At 44.0% G+C, this 20,265-nt stretch overlaps 3 protein-coding genes and 2 non-coding genes across 18 annotated transcripts in view; 4 read left to right on the forward strand and 1 right to left on the reverse strand.

The window, feature by feature from the left end:
- The window catches only part of LOC139056349 (uncharacterized), a 52,399-nt gene extending 39,348 nt beyond the window's left edge, over window positions 1-13,051 (reverse strand). For 2 of the 14 annotated variants that reach the window (XM_070534515.1, XM_070534516.1), the window contains exons 1-4: window positions 12,783-13,042; window positions 8,728-8,774; window positions 6,646-6,768; window positions 4,421-4,708 (exon numbers count right to left, since the gene is read on the reverse strand). In XM_070534515.1, the coding sequence (XP_070390616.1) occupies window positions 4,421-4,708; window positions 6,646-6,687 (330 nt within the window). In that variant the 5' untranslated portion in view covers window positions 6,688-6,768; window positions 8,728-8,774; window positions 12,783-13,042. Of the gene's footprint in view, window positions 1-4,420; window positions 4,709-6,238; window positions 6,333-6,645; window positions 6,769-8,727; window positions 8,775-12,782 lie in introns of all 14 variants that reach the window. The other 12 variants (XR_011512300.1, XR_011512301.1, XR_011512306.1 and 9 more) reach the window with 12 other exon arrangements.
- LOC139056347 (uncharacterized) overlaps window positions 1-20,265 on the forward strand; it is a 184,517-nt gene that overhangs the window by 119 nt on the left and 164,133 nt on the right. The gene's annotated exons all lie outside the window — the stretch shown is intronic.
- Window positions 13,092-13,163, forward strand: TRNAE-UUC (transfer RNA glutamic acid (anticodon UUC)). The gene has a single exon. It is a non-coding gene; the product is annotated as a tRNA-Glu (tRNA).
- On the forward strand, window positions 13,169-13,240 carry TRNAQ-CUG (transfer RNA glutamine (anticodon CUG)). Its single transcript has one exon. It is a non-coding gene; the product is annotated as a tRNA-Gln (tRNA).
- On the forward strand, window positions 17,101-18,797 carry LOC139056346 (UPF0488 protein CG14286). The gene is made up of 5 exons (XM_070534510.1): window positions 17,101-17,466; window positions 17,538-17,597; window positions 17,672-17,762; window positions 17,856-17,990; window positions 18,594-18,797. Exons 1-5 carry the CDS (start codon window positions 17,437-17,439, stop codon window positions 18,752-18,754), a joined length of 477 nt encoding a protein of 158 aa, XP_070390611.1. The 5' UTR covers window positions 17,101-17,436; the 3' UTR covers window positions 18,755-18,797.

Here is a 20,265-nt window from a genome sequence, read left to right on the forward strand (position 1 = left end):
CGCTCGAGGTGCCGAAGTTGCCGGAGGATTTGACAAAAAGTCGAACACCATGACGATCCATGGGTCTTTTTGTTGCTCCGATGCCATGTCCAGGATGTCAAGTGGTGAGATGTCATGTCTGTCGGTAGAAGTGCTGCTGTCTGAAGTCACTGGGGAGCGCGAGAGGGCATCGGCGTCAGCGTGTTTGCGTCCAGAGCGATAAACGACACGGATATCATATTCCTGGATTCGGAGGGCCCACCAAGCGAGGCGGCCCGATGGGTCTTTTAGGTTGGACAACCAGCTAAGAGTGTGATAATCCGTCACCACATCAAAGCATCGACCGTAGACATATGGACGAAATTTTTGAAGAGCCCATACGATAGCCAGGCACTCTTTTTCTGTTACTGAGGAATTGGCCTCAGGTTTCGTGAGGGCACGACTGGCATAGGTGACTACGTATTCGGCATTAGTGTTCTTGCGTTGTGCGAGCACGGCACCAAGGCCGACACCACTGGCGTCAGTGTGAAGTTCTGTAGGTGCGCTGGGATCAAAATGCCACAAGATTGGCGGAGACGTGAGTAGGTGATTGTGACGAAGAAGATCGGCAGGCTGAAAAGCCCCGTTGCCATCGCGTGGCACGTACCCAGCACCTCCACCAATTGTAAAGGGGGTTTATTCGGCTCGTAGAGCAGCAGCGACAAACTCAGCACCAGCAGGTAGGGCACAGCCAGCGAACGAACTGGGTACGTGCCATGCGATGGCAACGGGACTTTTCAGCCTGCCGATCTTCTTCGTCACACCACAAATGTTGCACCAATTTTGTACAGCAGCTAACGAATCATTTAGTTTTACCTGATCCTCTCTGGTATCTGTAGCCAGGCCAGCAGCTGGGCGAACAACAACTTTATTGCGGTTGCGCAAGTTACATATATAGTGAAGCCTACGTGACGTAACAGATCACGGGATCACTGGTGCGTCCCCAAATTCACAGTTCTTCGCTAACACACGCAGTTCTGTTAGCCACTCGTTAAACATCTCGCCTTCTTTTTGGTTCCTTGAACCGAAACGGAATTCTTGGAATGTTAAGTTCGTTGCAGGCTTGTAATGATCCTCAAATTTCTTAATCAGAACTTCAACGTCATTCCTGTCTTCCGCTTCATCGAACTTGAAGGTACTATACGACTTCCTAGCCTCTTCGCCTATGGTAACTAGCAATGTGGCTGCTTGAACGTCTTTTGGCTGCTTGTTCAATTGCGTAACAATGGAAAACAGCAGAAACTCACTTTTCCAAGTTTTCCAGGCAATCCAAGGGTCGTGCGACGGATCCATAGGCTTCGGGGGCGGTAGTAGCGCGGACGCCATCGACATATTGGCTGGGTTTCGCTGCCACCGCTGCTACCATGTAGCCAGGCCAGCAGTTGGGTGAGCAACAACCTTATTGCGGTTGCGCAAGTTACATATATAGTGAAGCCTACGTGACGTAACAGATCACGGGATTACTGGTGCACCGTGACGACTGCAGATTCAGCCGTGCTACAGTATTCACTGTTGTGTACACTACACGTTAATCGGCGAATAGGCGCATTTGAATAGGCGGCTGAACGCATGAACGAATATCATTGATGTAGATCAGAAATAGGAGGGGCGCAAGAACCGAGCATTGCGGAACACCAGAAAAAAAACGTTGATGTAATCAGATGTAATATCATTCACAGCTACGCATTGCTTTCGGTTTTCGGGATAGTTCTTGATCCACGATACTGTTTTCTCGTGTACACCAATGGCAATTAGTTTAGTAATAAGATCTGGATGAGGAATAACATCAAAGGCCTTTGAAATATCTAAGAAAATGGCATCTATTTGGCTTCTGTTATTTATTGATGTAGCTACATCATGGGTTAACTCAGCTGAGTAATAGTACTTAGACTTGAACAGAATCCATGTTGCCGGCTGTATTGTAGGTTATTATTCTCCAAGTGCAATATTATGGCCTTATAAATAATATGTTCAAACAATTTACTGGATGTACATGTTAATGAAACAGGTCTATAGTTACGTCGAGTTTAGAGCCAGATTTGTGCACAGGTATTACTTTGGCCCTTCGCCAGTCATCAGGTATCACTGAAGTTTCCAAAGATCGCCTGTAAATTACGTGTAAGTATTTTGACGTCCAAACTGCATGTTTTTGCAAAAAAGCATTTGATATAAGATCAGAGCCACAGGGATTCTTTACATCCAGTTTTTGTAAGAGTAAAAAAATTCCTTGTAGGTCAATATCTATTTCAGGCATTGGATTCTCGAACTGATACTGTGGAGAGGGACCGTTAAAGGTAGTTCTGTTAAATACAGATTGAAAAAATTCATTAAATTTGCTTGCTATGACGTCAGGCTGAACAACTGTCTCGTTCGAAACAGTAATCTGCGATACGGTGTGCCGCTCCCTCGATAGGTAGCGCCAGAATTTTTGTGGTTTATTCGTCAGGTAAGAAGGCAGAGTAACAGTGAAAAAACGCTCCTTGGCCATATGGATCTTATATTGTAGTAAGCGTATGAGATCTTGAAGGTCACGTGTGGTTTTCTTTCTGCGCTTCCTCTTAATTTTTCGTTTTAAATATATTACTTCGCGCGATACCCAAGGATGTTCTCTGTTCACTCGTTTCTTTCTGGAGGGAATGTAGTTTTCTTCACAAAAGTGCACAATACGCTTAAAACATAACCATAATTAATTTACGTCATGAAGTAATGAAAACTGCAGAAAGGAGGCGTTTAAATATTCTGAGATAGCATTGTCATCCGCTCTTGAGTAATCCCTGATAACAGCAATCGATGGCTTAACGCGTTCACGGTTTCCTAAAATTGGACAGGAGAATACAATCATTTTATGGTCCGAAATGCTATTTTCAACGTTTAATGTGTTATTTTGAAATAGACTGCTTACGAACATCAGATTAAGCACAGAACATGACGGACCAGCTATTCTAGTCGGTTCGGAAACTAGCTGGTCTAGAGAAAAGGTAAATGACATGAACAACAGAGATTCAGCACTTTTTGCGTCACAGCTGTTGTGCAAAAGATTAGACCAGTTGATTCCTGGTAAATTGAAATCACCTGTGATGATAATATTGGAACGTGAATTAGTGTGTTGTGCAATGTAATTGTGCATAACGTCTAGGTATACAGGGGGCGCATTCGGAGGTCGATATAGGCCACCCAGAAATATGCTTTTTCCATTAAATGTAAGTTTACACCATACGCTTTCATGGTCAGGTATGCTGTTTAAAACTGTGAATTTTATGTTAGATTTAATTGCGACAGCAACACCTCCCCCCCGCGATTCTCTGTCTTTCCGTATGAGCCGATAAGGCGGAAACACTTCGGAATCCTGGACGCTTTCGTGAAGCCAGGTTTCCGTGATGACTATAACGTGTGGGTGATGGGCTGCAACTATGCTTTCAGGTAGGCTGAAGTTATTGACTACGCTGCGCGCATTCAGTGATAACACTCTGATACATTTCGTACATTGTTGTCACGTGCAATCGCGAGCTGCTGAGCCAGCATGTGCAGAAGTTATCGGTTTAGATAGTTCAATTCTTCTGTCCTCACACTCATTCCATATGAAGGTTTTGCCATTTATTTTTAGTTTATCAAATGCCAGAGATACCTTTGCCCCTTTCGCCTTGTCACTTACTGCAGAACGCCATAATTTAGCAAGTGTGTCGCATACTTTCTTTGAGAAATCTTCGGATATTGAAATCTGGGTGTTTTTCAGCTTGAAGCAGCTTGATAATATTTTGTTTTTCTCAGCGAAGTTGAATAGCCTGATAATAACAGGGCGTGTCCTTTGGCTTTGCTTTGTACCAATTTTGTGAAGTCGTTCTATTGAGTTAACTTCTATTCCTAGGATCTTCCTAAATATACCGTCTCGCACTTCTTCTTCAAGTGTTTTAACATCTTCAGCAGAGCTCTCTCTTAATCCATAAATTACTAGGTTATTCCGCCTACTTCTATTTTCTAGATCATCGACCTTCGATGCCAGAAATTCTACTTGCGTCATGGTAGATTTACAAGATTCCTCGCAGTGTACTATCTTGTCTTCGCATTCTTTCCATAATCCCCTTTCATTCTCAATAACTGTCATTCTTTCTTGCAAATCTGCAACTATTGTCTCCACGTGCTTGATATTTGAAGACAGTTGTTTCAGTGTTTTGTTCGTTTCCTTTTGTTCTCTTAGAATGCGTTTCATTAGTTCCCGCTGCGAACATTCATCTGAATCAGAGCCAGGACCTGGATTTTGTTCAACGTCTCCGAATGTTAGTAACATTAAGCAGACAACATTAAAACAATCTTGCAAAATAGCAACACAGCATTGTGGACTTGGGAGCACCATTAACGTTACGTCATTGTCTCTAGTTGAAGAGACTAAATGCTGGTCACTAACCTGCGCGATCAGAAAAAAATCGATCAGCATCCGTACTCGTTCAGTGCTTCCAAGTCCACTGAAGGTAACGTCGAAAAGGCTGCTGCTTTTATCCGGGTGCCATGGTGTCTCTGTCGACGTCACCGTGCTGGTCAGGTGGTCCCAGTGCAGTGCACGTGGTACAGCTTCCTGCGACTTGTTTCGTCCGATGAAGCCAGCAGGGCAGACAGCCAGAGGTAGCAGTAGATAGGCCTGATGCAGCGCATGCTCAGACCCTGCGTCGACGAATCCAGTCCTCGACAGCACGATCTGTGCGATCAGAAAAAATTTGATCAGCATCCGCGCTCGTTTGGTGCTTCCAAGTCCACTATGATATATGCAACTGAGCCTGTGTTAAATAATAATATGCAAGATAACAGATTATAATTGTATACTGGGAGTCATTTGACACAACTGTATTACAACTAGTTTCCATGTAATAACATGAAAATTTCTATATGTATTTGCGCTTAAAAACTCTTATATCCACACTTTATCCGTAATTGTATTGCTACACCAGCTGCTTCCGTGCCTGTCTGGGAGACCGGAACTTTGTCAAGCCGAAGAGAATTCGGCTTTTTTTCCGGCTCTCCCTTTTTCACCTTGTATCCAGTGGTGAAAATAAAAATTATGATGATGATGACGATGTAGCAGAATATGTTCACAGAAGTGAAATGCCACTGTACTGAATTTTGTTAAACTGAAAGGCATTTGCATTGGGTTGAATGGCGTTTCGATGGGGGATATAAAAAAGTTCGTACAGCTGAATAATTTGTTCAAGTGACGTTCAAGTGGTAGTTTACTGTATATTGGTTTTCTTGGATAAAAAATTTAGTTGGAAACAGTGCCTTGTATGTCCTCATTTTTTCTTAAACATTGCTCGATGAACAAGAGGTGCAAAAAGACACCTTTCTATTTTGTCTCTTCTGACCTAACTGGCATTTGGCAAATACCTCTTGCGTGCGGGAGAAAGTAAGGAGGGGGAGGGGGGGGGGTTATATTGGAAAAAGTTTGGCAGTGTTTGGCTCCTCCTGGGGTGGTGTTAGAGGTGTGTATGAACCACTGCTTAGATAAATCGAACTCAGTACCTTTTTCTCAGTACAAGCATTCGTGAATGTTAACTTGTTATTCCAGTAGTTTAAAAATGCCTGCATAGGCCCTATATCACAATATGTCCCAAGCCTCCTATTTTTTTTTTATTTAAAAGGACTTGAAAGAATTCGAACTTCACTGTTAATGAAAAGAATGTTACAACTTTCAATAGCAAGGGATTGCTGTTATCAAGACTCCACAAAATGATGCAAAAAGAGCTGTTCTGCCATGAACAATTTTCAATATTGTAATTCTGAGAAGCGGTTATTAAGTTTTGAGGAGAAAGTTTGTTGAATGTATGTTCCAGCTTGTAAACCGCGCACAAACTATTTGAGGGCGGTAAGATTTTTTATTGTTTAATATCAAGAGTTGACGAACAGCCACAGTTCAGCAATGTCGTGTTTTCTCATTTTGAAGAGCAAAAATTATTTCAACATATCTGAGCTATCAACCCTACAATAGTCATGACATTAGCCATTAATCAAGTGGGGGACCAAGATTACAATTTTTATCCTGTGGACATTTAGTTGGTCTAATAGGGCGATGGTTCATCTCAATATCCCCGCTCACCAGAGGGCTACAGGATTGGGACACCACCTGGGCATATGTAGGAATAAAATTAAGGCACCGACTATGTGGGCAATGAAGCTATGAAGCAATGAAGGGATGGTCAGAACATATGCAGTAAGCATTATCATGGTACCACACCTATTGGTGCTGCTGCTGCCTTGCCCGCTGAAGAGGGGCAATCCAATGGTGATTTTTGAAGACAGTGCCATTGACATCATGATGATTGAAAAGTCTGAAATGGTATCATTGTGTACATTATTCACATAGCCCAGTGGGTCACTGGACAAACTATGACTGTTTCCCAAACAGAAGATAAATCAGTCCATGCTTGCATGGAGGAAAAATTGCACAAGCTTAGCAAGAGTCAATGACACGAATGCAGGAAAGTGAAACACTGTGGCAACAACAAGGCAAAGAAAAAGAACTGCCACGAAGCACAGAGATCTAAGCATCGTGCCAGTGCTGCTAGAGGATTGCTCACTCAATATGAAAGTTCAGTTCCAATCATGCATACTACCTCTTGGTTTAGCTTAAGGATTGCTTACCTCAACAAAATAATGCCTCTTGTCACTCTCAGTTGTCCCCATGAGTTTAAAGCAGTCTTTCACAACCTAGGCTGAGAACACTCCCAAGAAATGTTGTATCCTGTACACAAGCCATGCAAGTTCCTGTAATATTTGAAGGATCCACATCTCACAGTATAACACAAGGTTGTGAAGAAGACAAAGGCATATTGAAATGAGCATGACAGCTCAATGCCTACTGGCAAAGGCTTTGCAAAATTTTTACAGCAATAATGCATTGTGGTGCCTCAGAACCACTGGGATTAGCAAGATTCCACTGTAACTGGAATGAGAAAATACTGCGTTCTAATTGACTTACAGTGCGGTGTTAAGCACGACAGCAGCACTGCATTAAAGCATCAATGTTCTAATCGATTTTCCTCAAACATGTTATGGTACGACTTTTAGTGACTAAGCAGCATTTGTACAAAGGCACCAAGCTGGTTTGCTTCAAGAAGTGTCTTCTGATCTATACTTTCAGCAAAAATGTTGCACTTATTGCTGGTTCTTTGGCATGCAAGTCTTAAAAAAAATGGGATTAGCATGCATCTTACTCAGTAACAGAAACTTAGCAAGTGGACCTACTTGGCTTGGACCTTCAGGGTTACAGATACATGGGCATTGACATGTACAGTCAAAGACATAAGAAAGTGCCTGGGACCTCCAAAATCGTTCGTAATACTGGTTACTTCGTTGTAAAGATTGTACACCACACCGCCGCTAACAATTGAGCAGGCTGGACATGTTAAAGAAGAGAGAACCCTTATTCTATGAATTAAGGGGCACTTAGTGAAATATGTCACTAGTATTTTTGTTTATAGTTTGTGTGGCTGAATGTGCGACTAACATGTCACTAACCTTGCTCAAGTTTAATGTTATTGACGCATGCGCAGCAGGAGTTGAACGACAATGACTCGCCTTGCCTTTCTTCTTTTACTCTCTTTATGCCCATTGCGAATTGTATATATTTGTGCACACTTCAATAAAGGTGTTGTCGGCAGTCAGCGCTCGTTCTGTGTCCTTCCTTGTCCGTGTATTTTGGTGCTGTTTTAAATATGAAACATCTTCAGTGGCTTTCTTGATGACCGACGCCGGAGTTCTACGGCAGACATCCGTTATCCTTGCCTTGAACTAATCTGACTCTATCTCAATTACGTAAGCAAGATCATTCACATAAATAACCCCAAAGAAAGAAATCGAGTGGAGAGAGGTCACATGACCTAGCGGGCCAATTCACAGGCCTGTGCCTTCCAATCTATTGCGCATTGAAAGTCGCATCCAACCAGTTTCGTGCTTGGCTGCTGCTGTGTGCGGGTGCCCTATCTTGCTGATACCACAGAAGCGGAAGAGGTGACAGCGGGACTTCACAGAGAAACTCATCTATCACTCCTTCAAGGATTTTGTTGATGTAACACTGTCCAGTGAGTATGTGATCAAAGAAGATGGGACCGATTATAGCACCAGCATAAATTCTGAATCACAATTTGGGCAACTACTGGTACTGGTGCCTATTGCACTTCACACAGCGTGCATTGGAGTCCCTCCACTAGTGCGCATTATGCAAATGTACCTAGGCGTTTCGGCGAAAATTGGCTTCATCTGTGCACATGATGTTGCTCAAAAGGTATGATGACTCATGGGCTTTTGCGAGAAATTTAAACGATTCTACGGGTCCCTATCTTCCAAGCATTGTTGCTGGTTAAGGTGGGACGGGTGAAAGACTGTCATTTAGAATTCTCCAAACTGACTTGGAAATTGGTACCTGGGCGGCCACGTTCCGCATGCTAGCATGAGGATTTGAGGCCATAAATGCTAGAACATCCCTGCGTAGGCTAGGACTCAAACGTGGAGTCTTCAGCCGGTTTGTTGAAGCTGCCGGTTTGTCTCAGGTTTTCACAACTTCTGATGATAGTCGATGCATTTGGTCTACCGCCACACTTCCATTAGTGATATACATATTTGCAGTCTTCCTCTTGTTGCCATTTGCAGATGCCAAGGCGAGGATCATGCTTACTGGGTGCTCATTAGAGAAACACATGGCAAATGGGATGGAACAAAACGTACCTTTAAATCTTTGCACTGACGTCAATTCACTTTTGTGGTGACAGGTTCTGCAGCAAAAAAAAAAAAAAAAAATCCGTGCACTTTATCTACGCTAAAACAACAGCTATCACAACTTTTTTCCAGGTAACACCAAACGAGACGTGTTACTTCAGCAGGGATGCGGCAGATGAGGCATTAGGTCGATCACAATATTTTTCTTTATTTCCTTTATTTCATCCTGGATTACTCAGAGGGAGCATGTTCGAGGGCGCTGCTTTATGATGCGAGTGGGAGCACAGTCATGTGGTATTCTCCATATTTCACAGGGTTTATTTATCTATCATAAAAAATTAGTATGCAATTAGTACGTCGCTGAAAATATCGCAGTTAGATGTCCCTTGGCTGTGCCTTTAGATGCCTCATTTATAATTTGATAATTAGGATAGTACATGTCGACTTAGATAATTAATTAAATGATCAAATTAAATCTGTCACGAAAAAATTACTAGCAGCTACTGCAATGTACTGTAAACAATATTCGCTAGGTTTTCTTCGAGTAAAGCATTGCTCTCTTTTTAAATCTTGGTGCATTATAATTAATTGGGACACTCTATATATTTACGTTTGCATGTAAGTGATGATGTTACCATCCGTAATAAATGTTGTAAGTTATTAGAAATGTTCTTTTTTTCATGAGTCGTTGACATTACTTACTGTAAAAAGAAGCAACACCGAGACACACAACATTCACGTGCATTTCATACGCCGTTGATAAAAGAGTTTGCTGACGGAGTCAGTGAAGTTCATAGGTTTCATTCATGATCAAAAAAGCACGCAAAACAATTTGAAGCGTCGTGAGCATACAACAACATATTCATTCTCTAGACATAGGCTATCCATACCGTTATAAATAATTCTTGATTGGCTGCCTCCATCTCTTTCAAAAATATTATAAACTTTGTCCTGTGTGTATATTTAAATATATTGCATATGTGCATGGTGTTTACAGTGGAAATTTAAAATAATGTTGAAGTGAGAAAGTATGGATAAGGCAGCCACCGCGAGTGCTTCTGATGGCCGTGTCCCCCTATTGTCAGGATTTGAAGAAATAAAGTGACCCGCCGTGGTTGCTTTGTGGCTATGGTGTTAAGCTCAAGATCGCGAGATCTCGAGCTTAACAGCCATGTTATCTCGTGTTAAGCTCGAGATAATATGGCTGCTAAGCTCGATATCGCCACATCTAATCCCGGCCACGACGGCCGCATTTCGATGGGGGCGAAATGTGAAAACACCAATGTACTTACATTTATGTACATGTTAAAGAGCCCCCCGTGGTCCAAGTTTCCGGAGTCCCCCACTATGCGGTGCCTCACAATGAGATCGTGGTTTCGGCAAATAAAACCGCATAATTTAACATTCTTTTTTGCAGAAATAATCGAAAATATTAATTAAAAGCCGTTCAAGTCTGCGCCAACAAGGATGCAGTAAGCTATTAGCCTCAGCAAAATTTCAAGGGAAAAAGTCGAGGAAAGTGAAAAGAAACCTCAAATGATGTGGGTGACAAAGCACTGGTATTGGCACTTTAGGTGTGTGTGTGGGGGGGAAGGGGGAGGGAGGCTTCGGCTTCGCCTAGGGTGGGGGGCTCAGCCCCCCCCCTCCCCCGGGAAATCTCCGGAGGGGGCTCGGGCCCCAGAGCCCCCCACATAGTCTCCGCCTATGCTGCTATGTTAATATGTATGGTATTATATGTGCATTTCTCAAGTGAATAAATTAAACAAAGTACAAGTAGTTCATTTTCAGGGGAAGCAACACTGAAGCAATCAATTTTGCGTCCTTCCATTTTAAGGTGAAAGCCTTAGATGCCTATGCTTCAAGGTCTCATTGTGAGGTACAGAAAATATCATGTGACCCAAGGAAGGCCGGAAGCGAACGAAAACATGTCCAGCCATGTATAAGACATGATTAATGATTATCGAAGTTATCACTATGTGGTACCTGTTTCCAAGTTCCTGTGATGATGTCAAAGGTTATTTCAGATGCACTGCTTCATCACTATCATTATGTACAGTTCTTTCATATGTGAATGCATTGCTTGTAGAAGACAGGTAGGTAGAACCATAACGCAGAATGGACCATTTGTTAAAGAATTGGTTTTCTTCAAATGACGATCCATCTAGTATAAGATTTTTATAATGAGTGGGACATTGCACCAAACTGGTAGCCCATGACGGTGAGGTGCTCATTGTTACCAACCTTCTAGTGAAAAAAATATACTTTCAAAGAACTACCAAGAAAAGAAATGTATAGATATTGTTTTATGATGGCCCTTGAGAGTGCGCTTTATGCTTGAGAGGGTGAATGTTGCAAGTTTACAGAGATGCTGAGTGCATAATTGAATCATAGCGTCCGTAATTATGTATGTTGATGCTAGTTTTTCATGACAGATATACAATGGAGCAAAAGTGCTTAATAGCTAGTGCTGTGGGTAGCTGAACAGTGAGAGAGAGAGAGAAGGGAAGACGGAAAGGCAGGGAGGTTAACCAGACTGAGTCCAGTTTGCTACCCTACATGTGGGGAGGGGAATGGGGAGTGAAAGAGAGAGAACTTAGGTGTAGGATGTCTATAGTCGGGCACTCAAGTCTGTTCAGCGCTTTTTCACTGAACAGTGAAATGCACATTATTGCAAGGACCTGAACTTTAATCAAAGTGGTGACAATAGTGGTCAAAGTTTTCTTATTATTTGTACCAATGCAATGTGAAGTTGGGGATCACGATCCTGGCAACGAAAAATGAAAATTAATATGACAGCGGCCATTGTCAGCTTAAAGAACTGGGTGGACAGACAGACATGGGAAACCAGCACTTAAGTGGTGTCGGAGCAAAGCTGGAACTTATGGCTGAGCCAAATAACTTATAAGGGCTGTGGCGCACACGATAGCTGCGCGCGGGTATGATATACTAGAAATTATCAAGCAGTATCTGCCACATGGTGTTAGCACATGCTGCCTGCACTGATAGATCTCCCACCGAGCTCCTACATCTATACGAATACACAGCTACAAAATACATGCCGAGATGCAGGATCCGTCCAGTAAAGAGAACAAATTCACCAGTCGCTTAATATGACATTGACCGACACCTACAGAAGTCGCTTAATCATTTAAATAATTAGGTGAGAATGACTTGGTTCGACAGGCAAGGTTCTGACTGGTGTTGTATAAGTATAAGTCGCAGGTCGCTTTTTAAGTCGCGACGATAGATTGGATTTTTTACAAGCACTGCTCCAGGAGGGCACATGCAACCGGAGGCCTCAGGAGAGGACCTGAGGTTATAATAAAGCAGGCGGTGCAGGATCCCCAGGGCACCCAAGGGGTAGTGGGGAGATCAAAGCTGGAAGCAGGATAGTCCGTAGATTGGAGTGGCGGAGGCCTAAGCGTGCTGGACTTAAAATAAATATTATTACGTCCAGCCGCCAACTTGTGACGCCAAGACTTCTGCAACAGCAGTCAGAAGTTTGCCGTTTGACATACTAAGGCAGCAGCGGAAGCGGACGAAGACACAGAAACGTGAAAAAAAGGACCCCACGCTACAAGTTAGTAGTATTTTAAAGTTTAAATTATGGCAATTGAATAACGCGCAACTGAGCCCTCTCGAAGCGTTCGACGCATGGAAAAATTCGCGAGGACGGTAAGATACCAGTGTGACAGAGGCACAAGCAAGGAACGAAAACGCGCACACAGGGCAAACTGTAAAGATGCTATATATTTTGCTATATATGTAATATATGCTATATCTATCAAGTGACTAGTGCCATGCTCTAATCTTCAAAGGTCGCAATGCTTTCGCAATGAAATTGTTGACAGTGTGCGCTGTGTGTGTATCTTGTGTTCTGGCTCACCGCTGATCGCGATCACGCCCGATCCTGATCGAATTTCGCGGTCGTGATTGCCTCCTTTGGACAAAATGAGCGAGAGACCCAATCACAGTCGAGAATTTCGATCCGGATCGGTGCCGATCGCGATCAGAAGTATACGTGTGACACTGGTAGTGACAGGGCAACGCCATATCATACTCGCCTTCACGGGAGACCACTGACCAAACGACAACAATCGTTCGCGCCAGTGCACTGTGCCAGCAACACCCAAGGAGACGCACGAGGAAAACTTGTACACGACGCACGGATCGCCAGCCGACACATGGCAAAATGCCTCCACGCCAAGGCACGCCTAGGGACAGAACGAGCAAAGAAACTGCTCCGCCGTGGTACCTAGGTAAAGGGAGAAATTTAAGGCGCAAACGCCCCCAGATTTTCTCTCTCGCACCCGCTGAAACGACTGGCCAATCCCGTGAACTGGCGATTCCGCAAATGACCGTCTCGTGCGTCTTCCGATGTGGTCTAGTGGCTAGGATACCTGGCTTTCACCCAGGAGGCTCGGGTTCGATTCCCGGCATCGGAGCGTTCGGTCCCATGGTGTAATGGTTAGCACTCTGGACTCTGAATCCAGCGATCCGAGTTCAAATCTCGGTGGGACCTGCTTTTTTTTTTTTCCTTTGCAGTCTTGCAAATCTTTTGGCGTTCCCGCTGACCTTGCAAATAATTCTTCACAATGTTCTCCGTTATGTAGCCTCAACATGTCTTTGAGCAAATTATAGTGTGCATGAACCGTGTAAGACTCAAGCGTTGTTCTATATCCACTTTCTTTCACGTATTTCTCCACCCATCCGTTGCAGAGTATCTGTAGGCCAATACTTCTACACCGGCAAAGCTCTCTGCTTTTAAGCAAACAGCTCTATCTTTTCCATGGAAGAAAGGAAGTTTCATTTATTTTTTTTTTTTTGTAAGCTCGTTTTCTGTCCGTGAGAAGAACTTTATTATTTCCTTACCACTGTAGGCGACAGAACAGACAGGAATATAAACGAATATAAAGCTATAAACATCTATATATGTTAAAGCTTGAGGTAAGGCGCAGCCAAAAATATGCTTGCCTTCCTCTTGCCCCTTCCCTCCCCTCTTCTTCATATATATTTTTTTTTTCACAACACACGCTGATACGAGCTATAATCCAATCTTTTACCGTCTCAAAAGAAAACGATAACTATTGGAAGTTCATTTATTTTCGAAATAATTGTAGGCGACACTTCGGCCGTGTTATCGTGAATGCCCTTCTTTTCACTACAACACGGAAGGCCGGTAACATGTTTTGAAATATCCCACGAGGCATCCGTATGTCATGACCACGGTGTGGTGGTCATGACGGTAGAGTCAGTCATAAGAGTTTCTCATATGGAGTCAGTACAGCCAAAGGAGCATTGATGGGCACGACCTACTGAACTACAGACCTGCACAGATCTCCCTCCTCCAGCACGCCTGATCTAGTGCGCCCCTTTTGCCGCTAGGGAAAGAACGTACGAGCAGAGTGGCGCTAGTCATAACCTGTTCGCTGTCGTCTGCTTCTGCGATCTGTTCAGCGCTTGTCTTGCCATTTCGGCAGGCACAAAGCGCTTGTTTTGGCGGTAAATGAATAAATTCACAAATATACAAAAAAAGACATATTTGCGAATGCTTTACGTTTGAATAGTGAAACTAGAAGAGGATGAGCGGTGCGAGAAATGTAAACAACGAGCATAGGTGGCCGCTGCAATGCTAGATCAACGGCATAAATTTCCCTTTCCTAGCCTCCTTCAGAGACTGGAAAAATTGTTTAAAAAGATTCATAGGATAATCTAGCTTTCTTTAGTTGATTACAGACAGCCTAATGTCGCAGATGACATTAGGATTTACTACTGTGTGCCGTAGTGAAAGGAAGATGATCTGGTAAAAGTATAGTAAAAGTATTTACTAGTAAGTCCTCCACCCGATATGTGCAACAGTCTGATCGATTCTGTTTCAAGGGAAGGTGAGCATATCTTGTTTTTAATATCGTTGGATGTCTAGCTCAGTAGAAAGCTTGCAAAAAATTAAGCGATCCCAGTGCTTTAAAACGTGCTGCAGTGCAGGCCTTAAAAATCGTGTCACGGAACTCTTTTCAAACTGTAAAGCTAGCTTTTCCGCGTAGTACGGCGGCAGCATAACGGTGGTGCTGAAGATACGTACGCAGTGAAGCTGTGTGCGTAATTCACTTTTTGAGCTCGTGACGCATTCACGGACAACATTTAAGAGTTAAAATGAGTGGTAATCGTTCTGTCGTCGAACATTACGGTGGCTTCAAGTTTCTAAAGACCGCAGACGCGAATTTTACAACGTGTACAATGAAACTGTTGGGTACGTTGCGAACTCTACACACAATGGGATTTATAATAATCTCCTTGAAAAAGGCAGTGGGAGCGGCTATTTAACGCTATTTTAGAGAGCAGCGGACTACACGCTCCGACATTCTTTAGGTTCGGGGAGTCAACTTTTGGAGCCAAGTTACCGATCAACGCCTTGTGACATCTCTGTCACTGTGTTAGCAAAAATAATCAACTAGAGAAGCAGTTCGTCGCAACACCACAGCTGCCGTACTACTTACAACGCCGCACAACCGCCCACCACGTAGCAGACGAACAGGTTATAAAAGCGCCATCTACGGCAGTCGGTTGAACGAAAGTGGGCGCAAGCTGCTCCTATAGAAGCCGGATATCTGTGCAGGTCTGGAGTTCCAGTAGGTCGTGTTGATGGGTAGAGCGACTTTTAAATCTGTTAGGCCATTGGTTAAGCGTTTGGCCACATAATGGGCTTCTTCGATTTTCGGAGTTCTGGCAGCCCGCTGGCAGCCAGACGGCAGCCAGCTAGTTCCGGTTCTGACAGGAAGTCACGTGGGCTGGGATCCCCAAGACAACCCGAACCTGCCCGAAGTTTGCAAAATCGAACGCCGGTACAGCTGGCCAAATGTAAACATGTTACCAGCACGGCAGCGCCCGGCGAGGCCGGCGCGCGCGCGCGGCGTAGTCGGCCCAATTATGCGTTGCCAGCTTGAAAATATATAGTCGCATTCAGGTATACGATCACTTTCGCGCGACTCGGCGCAGGACGCGTACTCGGCCAACCTCGCCTTGCGCAGCGCAACAGATGGCCTCCGACGCGGCGGATGACAAGACGCGAAATCGTGATTGTATACTCGAAAGCGATGGCTGGAGGATCCCTGCTCGCAGCGATCACGTCGACCATCGGCGACATTGATGAGTTAGCGTTGTGTCATCACAAGACATGAAAAAGCAGGTTATCGGGTACGTCTCATACGCTTAAGATTTCGCGCCGACCTGCTTGGCCTTCGATTTCAGAGAGTTTGTTGCGGCTGATGGTGCTTCTCATTTAAGGAGCTGGGGACGCGGCTGGCGCGTCAAAATGCACGTCGCCTGTGACCAGCGAAACGTTCCACACGCAAAACAACATTGGTCGCAATCACGAGAGCAATCAGCCATGCAATGTACGTGTGTCTAAATGTAGCGAGTGCAATTAGTGTGTTCTCAGATCAACGGCCTGCAGCTCAAATACATATCGGTTTCGAGCTGCCACCTATAAGCATACGACGGAGAGACGGAGCGAACACGGGCTAGCTGCAAAGCCTTCGCTAACTGCAAAGGAGAGATATACATACGCGAGATATGTCAAAAGGAACGCCACCAGAGAAATACGAACCCAAAATGTACGGCAATGTGTGAATGAGCGTCTACAACTTGCGTGGAACACGATGCAGATAACATGCACGCATGAGAGCGCGGCGCGCTGTTTACCGCCGCGAAGAAGCAATCAGGGGACACACACATATACACACACACAAAAGCTTCAAACGATTCACCACGGCTCGTATCACACCGCTTCGCGATGCGGAGCGGAGCGTTAGCACCTAAAAAGATAACGCTAGAAGTAAGGAAATCCGAAGATGACCGTAGACAGTTGGCTGAGCGAGGTAAATTAAGTCCTCAAGCGCCCGCGTTGCAATCCGTGAAGTCCCCGTAAAGATGGCGGCGAGCGCCCATCGCTCTTTTAGTCGTCTGCTAGCCAGAGAACTTCCAGAGAGCAGCCAGACCAAAATCGTCCTGGCAGGTTCTGGCAGCCCGCGGGTTGCCAGAACCGTCCAGCGCGAGCAAAACGAACGCCCAGCGGAAGTGCGTAACGCGGTGGGCGGAGCAATGCGAGAAAAACGAAGACGCTCTGGCTGGCTCTGGCCAATGCCTCCTTTACTAGATGCCAGCCGCGTTGCTCGCTTTCCCATTGCGGCGGCGGTTCCCTTAGTTCGTGGCCTCTGCGATTCGCAGCAACGACGCGCCGCCGGAGCCGATCGCAAAGGCCACGCTTAGTTGAAGTTAGTTCAGCATAAATTTCGTGAGGCGGCGCTCGTTGCCTTTTCAACTTCCGGCGGATGCGAACCTCCGAGATGGCAACAGACGCCGTGGTAATCTCCGAGGCCGCAGCACGTGACGCAGACGTCCGCCACAAGCGGCGCTCGTTGCCTTTTCGCGGAGGAGAGTAAAGGGAGAGGGCCAGGAACCGAGTTTACGGACAACGCGGCTGGCATCTAGTAAAGGAGGCATTGCTCTGGCAGCCCGCGGGTAGCCAGAAGTGGAAAATCGAAGAAGCCCCTGGCAACAAGCAATATGGCGGCGCCCATGGTTCTGTGCATTCTTGTATGTTTGTAAACATGTGTTTTCCTGCATCGTAAAGCGTGAATTATTCGTTGTCATTGCGCTGCATAATCGTCGTTCCTATGTCTGAACTCATCTGGTAGGTGTTGAGTAGTATTGTCATCGATGCAGAGAAGAAAGCAACTGCCTGTTCAGGTACCAATTAACTTTCGGGCAGCATTGCATGTTTTGAGATGTAACGCTTCAACATGTCCCTTGGTTTCCAGAAGCTGCCAACACCACAGGCTTCTACTTCATCGAGCTTAGAAGATCCTTCAAATGATGAGGTTTGTTGATGCTAATGTAATAATCTTTTTTTTTTTTAAATTGTACTCAACTGATCCTTCTCCTCTTACTGCAGGACCCCAACGAGAAGTTCGAGCGAGAACTGAAGTGGTGCATTGAGCAGCTTAATATTTCGCTTTCTCATCCCGACACAAAAAAGAAAAACTGTAAGATGTGACATTGCCGATATTTTAAACTGGAAAGCTGCAAGCGCTTCCTTATCTTTATTTATTTATTTTTTTGTTATACACCCTTGACAGATACTGAACAACTGCGGGCTCTCCAAACGCTTCAAAACGTGAAAGCGCCCGTCGTGAAAAAAAGGCAAGTAATGAGCATGACACTTGGAAACTACAGGGAGAAGATGGAACTGGAAAAGGCAAAGTTCATCACCGGTATGTAAATTTCACATGAACTGCATTTATGGTCCGTCTTGTACTGTATTCCGATCACTGTAAAGTGAAGCAAACGAAAAACCTAAGAACACCTCAATTAAATTCTGTTCCACAGTTTAAACATTTCTATACCTAGTTGTGTCTGTATATTTCGAACAGAAAAAAATGCTCGCATAGACCAGTGTATGCTTCTACTATGCTTAAGGGCTTGAGGCACATTGAAATGTCAGCTTTTCAGTCCAGCACATTTTAACTCGGCTACCGAATGTATTTAAGAAAAGTTATTGCCAGACTACTATGCTTTGCCTTATTATTCCTGACACTTGTGATCAATAATTTCCCAACTGACCCACTCTACATGCTGTGTGAGAAGCATGAAATGTTTGACAGCGAAACAGGAACACAATACGCAAGGACCAGCGCCCTACACCTACATATTTTGATTGTTTAACAAGCACAGAAATGAAAGATTCCATTTCATGTTAACTATTCTTCATACAGGCCCAGCATGTGATGCAGTTGGTGTTGTGAGCTGGAAAACTGCAAAGATGCTAGCCATTCCTCACTGACACATGTATAATATCCACTGCTGTGGTTTTCCAGACTCTACCAGAAAGACTAAGCTGCAGCCTCAACATTCTGCAGAGACCAAGTCCATCTTCCTGCGGAAAGTGCTGACGTCGAACAGAGACAGCCAACCTGGTGTGCCAGAGTGTGGTACAGAGTTCAAGTTCAACTTTGCCATTGACACTGAGGACACTTGAGTGAGGTGCCTTATTTTAAATAATAAAGTGCCTGTTGCCTGTACATGTGTTGCTTGTCATTGGTCCCTTGAATAAACAGCAATTATTAGTCTTGTATGTCTACAAGTTTAAAACCTAGTTTGCAACCTGTGTGCATAGGACAAAAGTGTTTAGCACATAACCCTAGACAAACATTAGAGCAAACTATACTGTTAAGCAAGACTTATGCAGGACAGCAAAACTGCAAACAGGTCATATATAACGAGCAGTTCTTTTCAATGCCGCAAAGTGACAGAAACGTAAAGGACAAGAGAGTTTGAAATGTCTGTACGAGTTACCTACGTCATTGTATGTTTCGGCAGTGTCTGGCCACGTGTGGTGAACTGTTTGCAAGGACAAAAAAAGATTATACTAACCATAATTCAACCTGTCGGCGCACAGATCATTCAGTAACTATTTCCTTTAACCATTCTATTTGTGCTTTTTCATCAGCCGTCATGCTGGTGCTTACCAAGGTCCTCCCACAGATCTACTGCTAACAGTGCTTACAAATTTATTTTAAATGCAAATTAATTGATTAACCCATGCAAAGAATTTCATTTAACATGTATCTTGAACAGCAAAGACAAGTAGTAAACATTAGGATGCACATTTACATACAGTACTTGAAAGCAGTAGATGCGTCTACTCCTGTGCCCTCAAAAAGTAAGCTCACCATTTTAGTGAAGGTTAAGCATGGAATTTCAAAGTATTTGCTGTGCGTTTGTAAATCGAATGTGGATTGGCCTTTTTCCCTTGACAGAGCGCCTTAGTGTGATTAGCAAACATGTACAGACAGCTGCAGCACTCGCACAACTTAACGAAAATTGTTTTGTTCATACTATTACTGTGTTTGCCCTAAAGTTTTGTAACAAGATTGTGTTTTTTGTCCACATTCTTTGTCAAAAAACACATGGCATAGTTGCTCAACTGGTTCATCCCACCCCCACACACACACATACACACACACAAAAAAAAACCTGTACGTACACACATAAGTCGCTTCATAGACATGGCATCATTTTGCCACTTGTCAACTGAAGGAAATGGCATGAAGAATAGGCATGGCAAGATGATTTTGCAGGCTGGATTGCAATCACGTTTCAGCAATGCAAAACAGTTTTGGTATCTCAAATTGGTCAGATGAAGAGCTGTTTGTAATATAAAATTATTGCCTCCCTCAAAGCAAAACATGGAAACAAAACATTCACATCAACTGCTATCACAATCCGTGTTTTTTTTTTAAATATAGTTTCCAAGTGGCAAAATCAGTCCACATATACGAAGGGGCTCATTTTTGCACATAAGATGTTTGTTTTCAGGACAAACTGGGCAAGGAACTTTGCCAAGTGCTTTGTCAAACAGCACCAACAAAATAATGTAACCTTGTGAAATTTGAGCATTTACAAAGCAGCAAGTGTAAAAGTTGTTTTCGTAGTTGAAATATATGTCACTATTTTGAGCCTTCTGCTTCTTACTTTATGGGTACAAGC

Source organism: Dermacentor albipictus, chromosome 2 (genome assembly GCF_038994185.2).
Source record: "Dermacentor albipictus isolate Rhodes 1998 colony chromosome 2, USDA_Dalb.pri_finalv2, whole genome shotgun sequence".
NCBI lineage: Eukaryota > Metazoa > Arthropoda > Arachnida > Ixodida > Ixodidae > Dermacentor > Dermacentor albipictus.

Coding starts and splice junctions, on each gene's coding strand:
- LOC139056346 (XM_070534510.1), top strand. CDS start 17,437: ATGCAGAGAAGAAAGCAACTGCCTGTTCAG. Junction 17,598..17,671: donor AAGATCCTTCAAATGATGAG/GTTTGTTGATGC, acceptor CTCTTACTGCAG/GACCCCAACGAGAAGTTCGA. Junction 17,991..18,593: donor AAAGGCAAAGTTCATCACCG/GTATGTAAATTT, acceptor GTGGTTTTCCAG/ACTCTACCAGAAAGACTAAG.